Below are 14,239 nucleotides of genomic sequence, written 5' to 3' on the forward strand. Positions count from 1 at the left end.
TGAAACTTTAGAGGTGAAGCCCTAAATAATACCCTACACAACAGTGTTGTCTGCCTACCTGCTATACACTACACTACACAATTGTCTGCCTACCTACTATTTGCTACTACTACACGATTGTCTGGGACTCCTCAAATGTACTTCCTTAAGACCTTTAGTTTTATATTTTGTTTCTTCAGTTTCATCCCTCCTTTTTCTAGGGCCCTAAACTCTCTGGCTTCCCCCACCGACATCTGTTGATACTTTTCTGTCAATTTAAAAGTATAAAATGCCTAAAGAACCTAGAGATGATTGACATTGTTCAGTGAAAGTAACAGCAATGGAAATGCAACCAAATCACTCTGTAATACGTAACTTCACACCAGTATGGTAGATGACGTCATTCAAATTGCATTATTTTGGAAGTATGGATGGCATGGGGAAGAGCGAGATCTTTCAGTTTATTCACCAATGCGCATGGCCAATTCCCAAACTAGCCTCTCCCCTCCACCACTCTTCCGTTTGCCTAGCCTCACAACATGCGCATGCGTACTAACAATCTAGCGGCTCCTGGATAGGGAGAATTGGTGGGAGTTAGCTGTGTAATGGCGGCCTCGGTGTTGCTGTCTGCGGAGAACACCGGACCGACTTTTGTGGTCGGCAATTCTGGAGCAGTAGGGGCTCCCGGTAATGGAATAGGAGCACCGGGTCCTTCGTCTTGGAATAGATCATTGGACAGGGCACTAGAGGAAGCATCGGCAACTGGTTGCCTCAACCTCAGCGGCAGGAAACTGAAGGAGTTCCCGAGGAGCGCCGCCAACCACGACCTCACTGATACGACTCGGGCCGGTGAGTTGGGATCTATCCTTGTGCGGCAGAATACATAGAAAAGGCCTAACAAACATGTATATCATGAAATGTTAGTGACGAACAAAGACGTACACTTCAAATGCAGCTGTGGGTACCAAACAAACCGGACTCGGTAAAAATATGCTTGTTTGGACGTAGGGTATTTGTAGCTAGCTAGCATGCTACCTAACGTCAGGACACAGCTTTGTACTACATTACTTAACAAGCTACATGTAGCTAATTCACGACGTTAGCAAGCGAGTGTCCAGACGGAGTTGGTAAACAGTTGGGTGTGTGAACGGGAATGACATTTCCCTATGGACGAAGAATGCTGTTTTGGCTGATATTGTTAGTAACTACAGTAGTTCGGTAGATCGTCATAAGTTGGTACCCCGATGTACTCAGAATTAGATATTATCTTTATATGTTTGGATTTGGAAAGTCGGTAATGATTACTGAACTGAGTTTTTTAGACATCATGAATCGTGCGGACATATGCAGCTGACGATGTTCCTTTTTTTGTAGAACTACCTCCCAGGATTAACAAAATTTTGTACTGTAACTCGCTAAACAACTAACGTTTGAACTCCTCGCTATCTTAGTAATTATATGGTCAGCGCAACATTCATCATCTAATTTAATACGGATATGTTAGATATGAAGTTTTCACGTGCATGTTAGGTGCCATTAATACATTGCCAGACAAGTACAGTACGTAGCTGATGTTACTTAAAATCTTAAAAGTACGTGTCGAGAACTGACAGATTCAAAGCGTATACAGTAGATGGCTAATGATTCCTAAGAAATATAGTAGCCACCTAAATGTTATTTTTAGATGTGTGGATTAGGAAATAAAAGATGAAAGGGATTGATTTGTATTTGTTGTTCCTAATTTGAAGTGAATTTTTGCCAAGCTGCACTGCATTGCCCCTTATTGTTTGTCTATATGTAGGTATTGCAGTGGACAGTCAGTGCAGATGTAGAGGAATTCTAGCAGTCCAGTGTGGGATTTGACACATTACTTCACCGTTTCCAAACAACCACCAAAAACGCACACAGTCACAACAAACGCAGCACAGTTAGGATATCTCAAGTCATTAGCTTCCATCATTTCCAATTTCCCTCTTTTCGGAATCTCACATAGACCTATCAAATTCCGTAATTATCCTTATGGGATTATTGCCCTGGCCCTGACATGGACCCCTAACGCACAGCCACACAGTGTGTCAGAATGTATGAGGGCCGGTATTGATTATCTGAATGGAGAAGAGTGATCTCCATATCTTAAGTTCCTCTGCTGCACGTGTTACCAATTGGCAGCCATAGAGAAATAAGGAGAGGCAAGTGGTGGGGTAATGAGGTAGTGTGGCATGTGAGCCTGTGATGAGTAACTTGGCATACAACCCGAAAGCTGGTGCGGTTTGCCTCATTTAGCTTATCCCTAGGCTGTAGCTCATTGAGCTTACTAACACAGTATTTTGGTAGACAACCTGTATTCAACTACCAATTTGTTAGAACGTTTGTGGGATGTTTAAATAAATGAGATTGAATCAGGCGCAGCGGTAGAATGGCCGACGTGAGGTGTGAAGTGATTTAAAATGCCCTTTAAACACTGAGGGTTTCAGAAGGATTACAGGTATATTGTGGTATTTCGAGATGTATTTCCTCTTGTCACAGGAAGATGCAAAAACTCCACAATCGGCCATAAATATTGCATTCTCTATGCATCTCTACACTACAAATGAGTGAGGAAGCATATAAAATCTTGTTTTCCATAATTATGAAACAAATTACTGTGTATTGCAGACGACAAGCTAACTGAAATGATATTCAAACTGCACACACAAAAATGGAATCCCAAGCCGAAAAATTACTATAATGTCGATCTTGCTGTCCTGCTTAAAAGTAACAGTACAGTGTGTGAACATATTTCTTTGAAATATGACCTGTGTTGAAACGTGTTGGAATGGTGTGGGCGTATGCTGGTTGTTTTAAAGTGTCCATGCGGGTAGATCACTGATTGGCCTGCTCATGCTATTCAACAGGTCATCATTCATGTGTAGGGAAATAGCAAGCATACTTGAAAATGTCTGTTTGAGATTTTGAGCTGGGGCTTGGAAAGTGTTCCAAAGCTCTTTTCAGAAGTGCTAGGTAGAATACTCTCGATGGCTAAACACTACCTTTTCAAGCACTAACTGATGTGTTCCTTAGTGGGGCTGCTGTGACAGATTTGGATGATGGCATCAATAAGAAGAGAGTTAGTTGTGTTGAGACATTCTTGCCCTTGGATGTTCCCAGACAGGGCCAGCTTTGAGTTATTGCGATGCCTCCTCCAAATGAAAGGACTGATCTATACTGCCAGTACTGGTCCAAACATTAACAGAGCTAGCTTCCAAGTCGTCACTCCAGTTCACTCTGTTACCACCCGGAAAGCTGTTTCGGAGCACCAGATTCTGTACCAACACACAGGCTACAAAACACCTACTAACACCTGGACATCAGACTGCTCTGAACGGTTAATCATAGGTGTCTCCTTGCACAGACCTGCACCATAACATCTATTTGCACCATAGTAACATTCTGTGCCTTAGACTATGTACAGACTCAACCCTCAGACACAAACGCATCCGCCAACAGACACAAACAACATCTCTCATACAGTACCAGTCAACATCTTAGACACACTTACCCATCCAAGGGAATGGGTGTCTCCAAATGTTTGACTGGGACTGGACATCTGTTAAAGCTGCTACTTTATTTGTTAGGGGAGGTGGAAATCAGTAAAGCAGGATCATTTTGGTGATATTGTTTTTAAAATATAATGTGTTTACTGTCTATATCTGCACCAACACTCCAATATGAACCTGTTACAACGTTTTACAGAGATTATGCATATTAACTTCGCTTGTTGACATTTCTGAACGGGAAACTCGAAAATGAACACCAACATTGTTAGCTGTATGGACAGAACACATTTTTCTTCTTGTTTTCCGAAAAGCATAGTTTACACCAAATTAAGTTATAATACTGTAACAGCCCCTGAAGTTCTATTTAGTTTAAGGCAAGGCAAGAATTTTTGTATAGCATGTTTCATACATGGGGCAGTTCAAAGTGCTTTACATTATTAGGCCAAAATGAGGCTGAGTTATATTAGCTGGAAGCATTTGCAAACCTCAACGGTATTGCTGTAAGCGTAATGTTAATATATATATATATATATATATATATATATATATATATATATTTTTTTTAGCATGTTAGACCTCATATTCCACCCACGTTTAGTGTTTAAGCATTGTCCAGACAATTGTTTTGATCAAAGTTCAATTTCAAAGATTTATTTGACTAGTTGGGTGCACAAGCTATACAACGTTTATTTGCAGTGGCCATATAGTGTTTTAGACTTTCAATTTCAGAGTTTAAAGATATTTAGCTGGCAATTTATTGGCAACTCTTCCAGAAACACCTGGCACATGCTACTAAACAGTGTGAGACTATTAAGTCATTGTGGCTAATGAACAAACAACAAGTAACTGTTTTTAAGGAACTAGTGGTAAGCCTTATAATGAACAATAAAGTAACCAGTAAAATGAATAACCTGTTCTACTTCATTTCACACGCTAGTGGCCTTGTTGACTTGCAGGAAGGGCCGTTTACAACAAGGAATAGCTTGAAACTTTAGAGATGAAGCCCTGAATATTTATCACTTCATAACGAACTTGTTAGCCCAGTAACTAGAAGTCTATGGGTGAACTAACATTCTGGTATCTGCAGACTTAATTAGCATTGGTGAGCAAAACTTCCTCTCACTTCCGACTTACTGCATATAGATACTGCATATATGTAAAATTGCATCCACAAGTTTTTCTGAATTTCAGAATGTATATAATGTGCAAAATTAACCAAACTCTGGACTACCACCTTAACAAAACAACCCAAAATGTAGAATAATTGTAATCATTAAACAAAATGTGTAAACGCTATTGAAAGTGTTTGGTGTGCGGGCCATGGTTATGAATGTGTTAGTAAGTGATTGTATGTTGTGTGGCCTGATGGGACAGGGTATCCATGTCCTGGTCTATGAGTGAGTTTGGTCTGCTAGCCCCGGGCACTATGCTGAACATTGTTTTCCGTATGGATTGACTGAGGAATTGGAGCATAGTCAATTCAGTGTGTATGCACAGCAGCAGTCAGGGTGCAGGCGCTGTTGCTTAGTGGCAACACACACAGTTGAAACTGCCAGACCCCTTTTTGCAAAGGAAGAGAGAGGACGGAGGGGGAGAGAGAGAGAGGGCAGCAGAAAGAAGGAAAGCCTGGATCTTGACTTGGTTAACTTAGCTGAAGCCTCTCCTGTTGTTCTCTGTCTTCTGTTCAGACAGATCTGGGTCTCTTTTGCCAGATGCACTGGTTATCTCAAGGAGGAACTCACTGGACAAAATTAAGCAATTAGGAGGCTAAAGGCTGATCCGAAAGGGATTAGGCCGACTATAACAGCTTGTGCTCTGTATGTTTGACTCTTTACTCAGGATTATAATGCAGACGCCTAGGTGGATTAACCATGTTTATATTTTTCCTGTCACAGGCAACCTAACCAGGGATAAACTGAACTTATTAGTTCAGGCCCTAGTTGTAACCTGTATTAGTCCAGGTCCTAATTACCGGTTTGGTAGCCTAGTACAGAAAAGCCATAAGCACAGTTAACCCACTTAATAAAAAGCAATCTGTCTTATCTCACAGCCAGTGCACAACTTGATTGCAGGTAAGCCAATTTACTTAAAGATGCATTCTGTGATTTTTGACCACTTGTAAAAATGGTGCCATCGAGCCATTGTGGGTCCTGAAAATGGTGTTATGTAAGTGCCAACATGTGCCCGTGTCATCCAAATCATCAGGTTTCAACCATGACATTTCTGAATTGTGATAGTTACTCTACTTACAGATTAAGCACACATAAACAACGCATCCATCTGAAAATGGAAGGTTCACATTTATTTGTGTTTTTTTGCAAAAGCCCTGGAATGTGATGAATTGACATTTTGGCATTGAATATCCTTTTAGAAAGTTGCCATCTAATGTTAGAGCAATGGACAGGGTATAAACTCCTGGCCTAAAGTAGAATTACACAAGGGTATCCCAGTAATATCATCTTTCTCCAAAATAGTGTGGATTTGTTTTCTTCTTCCTGCAACTTGGGTGGAGGCATGGGTTTCCTCCATATTTCTGCTTCTATGCTTTTCTTTTCAAATTAGCAAAGGCATGTGAACCACTATAGGATTAAGTGAGGGAATTGGGATGTAAGCCCCATGTTTCTGTCACTGGACTTCTGTCGGCGTGGTGGTCTCAGGTTTGAGAGAGCGCCTGGTCGGTGTAGGAAAGCAGCAACTTCCCGTATCCCGGAACCTCACACAGCTGCAAGGGATAAATATAGACGGGTTGGCTGGGAAAGCCATCGGGATACAGCAATATCCAAATATGTGAAAGACACACATGCAGAAATACTTGCACGCAGATGTGTTTATAAACAGGAGTTGACTGAAATATGATACTCTTTATTTTAAAAGTTAACCACAAAGTAGTACAAAACACACACTGATGGAATACAAGCCCTTACACACAAACACACACATACAGAGACAAATAGAATTACTTGCACACAGGCGAGTGTGTATATATAAACAGGAGTTGACTGGAATCAGATATACCCTACAGTTTAGAAGTTCACCACAAAGTAGTACAAAAACAAAACACAAGGAGTGCAAGCTCTAACACAAACACACACACACACACACACAGAAAAACTCAAAACCATATGAAGACATAAAAACAGCAGTTGAAATGTCTACCTCAAACAGCCTGGGAAGGTCCCTTTGTATTTTCCCCTATGAAAATGTCTGTATACCACAACTTATTTCTCTCGCATACACTTTAATTGAGTATTATTCTAAAGGTTAGTTCTTTAATCATCTGTTAGATACATTTCCAGAATGTTCAGCTCCGTAGCACTGGGGATAGGCAGAGAGGGGCAGTGGCTGGTGGCCTGACATGGGGTTAGGTAGGTTTGGTAGGTGGCCACTGGCTGGTGGCAGTGGTGCTCCTGCTTTGAGGTCAATGGATTTAGTATACCAGCGTTACATAAATGCTCATAACCAAGGCTCCTGATTGGTGGAAGCGCTCCCCTCTAATCTCGTTGGTACTGGCAAAATGGTTGAGCGAGCAATTTTTTAAGAACAGAACAGTTTGGCGAAGTGTTAATCAGGGACAAATGTCTGAATTGTCAACTCTACAGAACGAAACGGAACAAATACAATGTGCATAAGAACGTAATAATAAATAATTTGCCGATGCCTCTGCATCCATAGCTTCAGAATGTCTTTAATCTTATGATAAATAGAAGCATATCATTCTTGAGTCAACTCTTATATGCCTGAACGGTTCATAATAAGAACTGTTGTTCTTTCCTCACATCTGCTCTTCACTCCTCCTGTCTGCCTGACACATCAGTTTTTTTGTGAAATCTAATGGTGTATACCATACACCTGTTTAGTAATATCTTAATGAAACAAAAATATCATGATAGATAAGAGAAATCAGACTTGATATTGGTATATGGTCTCATACACCACAGCTTTTAACCAATCAGTATTAGTGATTCGAACCAGCAGGTTTATAATACACAGTTGATTAAGTAGTATAACTGGAGAATAAAGTGTTGTATATTGACATCCTGTCGTTTGTCATAAGGGTAAAATACCTCTGGAAAAAACTACCTCTGGAAAAAAATGATGGGATGAAGGAAAGGGTGATAACACAGCAAAAGCTTCCATTGCACTCATATCCCAACTCATGGGACATAGACCTAAAACGAATTATGAATGTAATCAAATGTAATCAAACCAACCAACCTGGCATATGGGCTGAAAAACACAATTGAATAACAGAGTAAAACCGGGTATAAAATTACGTATAAAGACACGAGGTGCCATGATGAAAAACACTGACTGAAGTCGGATTTGTTCAAAACAAAATCTATTCCTACAACCAGAACACAAGATGCACATTAACCTGATTTAGTTCTCATGTTTTCATCACCTGCTAGCTAGCTATTGATTCAGAACACAGTACCAATAGCGTTAACAGGTACTTGAAAGTTGACTGAAGATAAGTGCGGTTTTGTTAGCCTATTATTAGGCCGGAATGTGTGTGTGTGTTCCTCACACATTTGACCAGGCTGCATACAGAGAGGGCCTGTTTTTTGTGTGTGTTTCTTTTAGCTTCCTAGCCTCATACTCTTATTAAGCTCTGTCTGTTAGACAAGCACCAGAAGAGCTGTTTGAAGATTCTGAGGCTTTTGATATGACGTGTTTGTGAACTCCCCTTTATCGCTTTTGGTTTGGTGGCTATTTTGAGTCTGTGTATGTAATGGCCCTTTGCCTTGCTGCCTGTAACAAAGTATTATTTACACATGCAGGACACATTCAATTGAACTGAACATCTCATACATGTTGTTTCTTAAAACCATCTGCTGGGAATATAGATTGGATAATGATGACCCCTGGTTATCAAGAACTTTTCACAGCATTGCATTAGGAAGATCCTATTAGTGAGAACATTCCCATCAGCTATCCCCAAATAGCTGCCCAATGTCTATTGTCCCCCTCTCTCAGCTAAGCTAACGTTTTGTAAACAGTATTGAAATATGTTGATGTGGTCACAATAGCTGGAGATTCTTTGTAAGATTTCATGCAATCATGCCTTTATATTGGGAACTCAAATGACAACACTGCACTAAGTTTGAATGTTTTGCAAGTGTAGCGCTCCAAAGAAAAAGCTAACGTTAATGCTAGCATACAGATTGGAAGCTATGTGAATTGTGGGCAGGGAAAGGGGGATTGTCTATTACTTTATTACTGTGAAAAGCTCTTCAGCTACAAGTTATGGACGTCTTCATTTGCCAGATATTTAGAAACACTTTTGATATTCATAGTTAGCAAACTCTCTGTAAAAAGTATTATTTTAATCAGCTTGTTGACCATTAAGACAACCGGGACACACCCAGAACCGCCATTAGGCGCACTGTCCTGTAAACACTTGTGTCATTCCCTCTCTGTGAGGGATACAAATCCCACGGCATTTGGTGCTCAGTGAACATGACCCGGGCTCTTTCCCCCACCCAGCCTTTCTACCGCCCTGACCTATAACCCCGGCCCCAGGACGTTGTAAACAATGTGTTCTCAACTTACTTGGTCAGAAAAAACTTTTACATGTAACATTTGAGTCTGTCAAAGTGCTTTAATGACTGAAGAGAACCAGGCAACTCCCCATTCTGATCATGTAAGAGTTGAATCAATGAATGGCATGTCATCTCCGTGTCTCTCTCCTTGTTCAGACCTGTCCCGTAACCGTCTGCCAGACCTGCCGGTGGAGGTGTGTATGTTTGTGTCCCTGGAGCACCTGAACCTCTACCAGAACTGCCTGCGCACGTTGCCTGAGAGTCTGCTAAACCTCCAGGCACTCACCTACCTGAACATAAGGTAATGGTGCTCATACACCCACACCTGCTTTTCCCGTAAGTCTGCTTTGGGATCATTAAAAGCTGATTTACTACAATATCTGCTGAACGAAAGGTCCCAGAAAGAAAATAATCCTGTTATTATTTATTAACGGAAATCTCAGGGAAGGGAAACACATTTAAATGTCATTCATATCTGTTTCGTTTTCATATTTTGCTGCCCTGAGATAAAAATAAAATAAAATGAAGAAAATGAAGGAACACATTTGACCAAGTCAATATAGTGTGTTACCATTTTGGATTTATACCAAGGAAATAAAGACTATGTAAAGGTTGGGTGAACGTTCACTAGTTACTCAAATACGTTAATTTGACTGAATTAAAGTGGTGCATCTTATTTGTCAAGTGCACAACATACCAAGCCTATTTTAAGCAGAATATAACAGCTCTTTAAACAGTTGCTAAAGTGAAACATGCCTTTATAACCTCAGTTGGTGCTGGTGCTAGGCAGGCTATTCGAGCGGTATGGCAGGCTGGAATGACTCTTTTGAAAATATGAAGTTGGTGCTGACGGATGGTGCAGTAGAATAGTTAGTGCCTTGCACTGTAGCTACGTCAATGCAGCTAGGAGTTCAAATCCTTGTTTCGGCACGCCCACAATGCTTGGGGGTGTTGCATGTAGCGGAGCAAATTGGCCCAGCATCATCTTTGATTGGTCGGGCCAGTGTTGGACCTCGGTCTACCATCTTTTGGTAGGTTGGGCGCCTTGAGGCCCAGTTGCGTTTGCCCTTTGAATGCCTTGTGGCGATTTACAGTTGAGTCCTGGTGAACATTTTACTCTGTCAGATGTAATACAGATGTATTCATATACAGCTCTGGAAAAATTTAAGAGACCACTGCACCTTTTTCTTTCCTTTCTATAAATGTCCAAAAGGAAAGTTTTTAGTGACTTACAGAAGGGTTAAAATTAAGAGACCACTGCAAATTGAACGCTTCTGTTCCTCACTCAAAACGTTCCTTTTTAACTTTTTTTGGGAGGTGCAGTGGTCCCTTAATTTTTTCCAGAGTTGTATTTAGAAGTGTACTCGTAGAAAGATGGCCTATGCATGCATGCATACCACACAACAGAGGGGTGATGCCAGAAAGAAATTAAGCGTCCCATACCAAACCTTCTTCCTGATATATTGCACTGCCTATTACCCACATCGGCCCCACTCAAATGGAGTACCATTTGGACTGCACATATGTTCGTTCATGAAAGAAATGGTCTGCTAGAACAAAGAGGAACATGTCTACTGAACCCACGTGATTAAGAGTATAGGTTTGCAATAAAGGTCTTCAACAGAAACCCGTTGTATAGGAAGCATTCAGACAATAGTAATAGAATGTGGAGAACATTGTCACAGCTTTCGTGACTTCCCTTGTTTGATCAAAATTCAATAACATTCACCATTGCAACGCTCAACATATTAAATCAACTTCCACCATCACAGCTTATTGAATTTGATTGAAGCAATGAATAAACTGTGGACCTCAGTAAAAAACATGTCATTTTCTTTTTTTCCCCTCTTATTCATTTACTGCACCCCATGTGGGTACACACATTCCTATCCTCAATCCCCTCAACCGGATCCAGTCGGAACCAGTTGTCAACCCTGCCTGGTCCGGTGTGCAGTCTACCATTGAAGGTCCTGATCGCCTGTAACAACAAGCTGGTCTCCCTTCCCGAAGAGATCGGCCAACTACGACTGCTCACAGAACTAGTCAGTACACCCCAGTATGCGCATGCGCGCACACAATTGAAATGCTTTATTTGATTCCACAAGTAATTCGAAATTCAAACAATATAAAGGTCATGGTTATAAATAGAAACCAATTGGTACCAATCAGGCTGCCCTACTTGTTATACATGTTGGCAGCGGTAACCAAAGCTGTTCAAGCTTGACCGTTCAGCTGGTGTTTGAGGACCTACATTGAGAGGTCAAATGGTCTGCCCACTTCCACGATGAGTGTCCTACATAAGAGCAACTGCTTAAGGACATAGAATGTAAATGTTTTAGTTTCATAAGACAGGAAAACATGTTGACATGAACATCAGAACTCTACCTCTTTTTGTGTCTCTCTCTGTCACACACAAAGTTACGGCGAAGATTAATTTGTTAGTTTAATTTTATTTGGTATTATTGTGTAATTTAATTTTTATTAGCATCTAACCACGGCATCGTCTTCCTCTCCTCATCCTTTCCTTTCCAGGACGTGAGTTGTAATGAGATCCAGACACTTCCTCCTCAGGTTGGCCGGCTGGACTCGCTACGAGACATCAACATCCGCCGCAATCATCTGGCTCGCCTGCCCCCAGGTTAACACCCCCCAGTGTCAACTTAAAATTATGGATTTCAGTTTCAGTGATTTAAAATAATTTATCAAACAAAACATTTTTAATGTATGATTTTCAATTCAATAGTATTCTGGAATTGGTTGGGTTTCTGAATGCTTTTGCAAGGCACTGTATTAACCTAATGCTAGAGAACAATTAAGATTGTAGAAAGAATGTAGCGCATTAAGAAGAGAAAAGTATCTAATTAGGTATACCGTCTCTTTTCTATTGTCTAATGATTTCCAATTACATAATGCAAATGATGATGCTGTTTATGCATTCTACAAGATAAATCAATAGCACTATTATTGATTCTTTAGAACTCTTGAACAAATCCTTGTAATTTCGGCAACTATTGTTTAGGATTACTGGCTCACAAAACTGCCAAATAGACTGGGAATGTACAGATAGAATACCGCTACTGAAAATACCGCAAAAGATACCTGATCGGTTATCTGCAATGTCGTAACGAGCAGATGCCTCGAAACCGATTGTCCAAACAATGTGCTTTAAACATGTAAGTTGTTGAACTTATGTTGAACAGGCTGTGAACATGCAGGCTATGCGTAGTGAACCCTACAACATCCACAATAATGTCTGCAGTCTGGACCTTCTTTACACTTGAACTACTAGTAATACTTGTAGTTGCAAACTTTGCAAGGCAAGTGCTTAAAGGGGTGACAGTGGTGAAGCTTAAACTAGTTAGCCCCCCCCCCCCCCCCCCCAGGCTAGCTTCTCTTTTATGATTTTGTCTAAAACCATTTATGACAGAGAGGGAAATGGTATCCTAAAGGAAAAAAATGCAGACGTTTGCCAATATATTAACAAAATACTTGATATTTGTTTTTAAAAGGTAAACTTATATAATTTGTGATTATTTCTATGGATAGGCTACAATAGAATACAATGCCCTATCAAAGCTATCAAATCATTCTATAGGGCAAGACTAGAATAAATAATCCCTACTCCTGTTTAATTATGTGTCAAATATATTTTACATAAGGTGTAGGCTATGTAATTGTTCACAAGATATTTACACAGTTTTCTGCTTTTTGAACAGGTTACCTAATGTAAGTTAATACATTGTGTTAGTGCTGCAAATTTAAGTGTGCATAGTGCATATGCCTCTTTTACAGATTAACAAATACTATACAGTGGGGAGGACAAGTATTTGATGCACTGCCAATTTTGCAGGTTTTCCCACTTACAAAGCATGTATAAGTCTGTCATTTTTATCATATGTTCTCTTCAACTGTGAGTGACGGAATCTAAAACAAAAATCCAGAAAATCACATTGTATTAAGTAATTAATTAGCATTTTATGTTTTTGATACATCATAAAAGCTGGACTTAATATTTGGTACAGAAACCTTTTTGTTTGCAATTACAAAGATCATACGTATCCTGTAGTTATTGACCAGGTTTGCACACACTGCAGCAGGGATTTTGGCCCACTCCTCCATACAGACCTTCTCCAGATCCTTCAGGGGCTGTCGCTGGGCAATACAGACTTTCAGCTCCCTCCAAAGATTTTCTATTGGGTTTCTGGTCTGGAGAATAGCTAGGCCACTCCAGGACCTTGAGATGCTTCTTACGGAGCCACTCCTTAGTTGTCCTGGCTGTGTGTTTCGGGTCGTTGTCATGCTGGAAGACCCAGCCACGACCCATCTTCAATGCTCTTACTGAGGGAAGGAGGTTGTTGGCCAAGATCTTGAGATACATGGCCCCATCCATCCTCCCCTCAATATGGTGCAGTCGTCCTGTCCCCTTTGCAGAAAAGCATCCCCAAAGAATGATGTTTCCACCTCCATGCTTCACAGTTGGGATGGTGTTCTTGGGGTTGTACTCATCCATCTTCTTCCACCAAACACGGCGAGTGGAGTTTAGACCAAAAAGCTCTATTTTTGTCTCATCAGACCACATGACCTTCTCCCATTCCTCCTCTGCATCATCCAGATGGTCATTGGCAAACTTCAGACAGGCCTGGACATGCGCTGGCTTGAGCAGGGGGACATTGAGTGTGCTGCAGGATTTTAATCCATGTCGGCGTAGTGTGTTACTAATGGTTTTCTTTGAGACTGTGGTCCCAGCTCTCTTCAGGTCATTGACCAGGTCCTGCCGTGTAGTTCTGGGCTGATCCCTCACCTTCCTCATGATCATTGATGCCCCACGAGGTGAGATCTTGCATGGAGCCCCAGACTGAGGGAGATTGAGCGTCATCTTGAACTTCTTCCATTTTCTAATAATTGCGCCAACAGTTGTTGCCTTCTCACCAAGTTGCTTGCTTATTGTCCTGTAGCCCATCCCAGCCTTGTGCAGGTCTACAATTTTATGTCCTTACACAGCTCTCTGGTCTTGGCCATTGTGGACAGGTTGGAGTCTGTTTGATTGAGTGTGTGGACAGGTGTCTTTTATACAGGTAACGAGTTCAAACAGGTGCAGTTAATACAGGTAATGAGTGGAGAACAGGAGGGCTTTTTACAGAAAAACTAACAGGTCTGTGAGAGATGGAATTCTTGCTGGTT

The 14,239-nt window shown here is 40.9% G+C and overlaps 1 protein-coding gene across 14 annotated transcripts in view; it reads left to right on the forward strand.

Moving 5' to 3' along the window:
- Positions 1-495: 495 nt before the first annotated feature.
- Positions 496-14,239, forward strand: part of lrch3 (leucine-rich repeats and calponin homology (CH) domain containing 3) — a 42,727-nt gene continuing 28,983 nt past the window's right edge. For 4 of the 14 annotated variants that reach the window (XM_013132954.3, XM_013132951.3, XM_013132955.4 and 1 more), the window contains exons 1-4: positions 496-828; positions 9,215-9,359; positions 10,974-11,100; positions 11,591-11,696. In XM_013132954.3, coding sequence (XP_012988408.1) covers positions 585-828; positions 9,215-9,359; positions 10,974-11,100; positions 11,591-11,696 — 622 coding nt within the window. In that variant the 5' untranslated portion in view covers positions 496-584. The remainder of the gene's footprint in view (positions 829-9,214; positions 9,360-10,973; positions 11,101-11,590; positions 11,697-14,239) is intronic. The other 10 variants (XM_013132952.4, XM_013132959.4, XM_034292156.1 and 7 more) reach the window with 5 other exon arrangements.

Source organism: Esox lucius, chromosome 1, assembly GCF_011004845.1.
Source record: "Esox lucius isolate fEsoLuc1 chromosome 1, fEsoLuc1.pri, whole genome shotgun sequence".
NCBI classification, from domain to species: domain Eukaryota; kingdom Metazoa; phylum Chordata; class Actinopteri; order Esociformes; family Esocidae; genus Esox; species Esox lucius.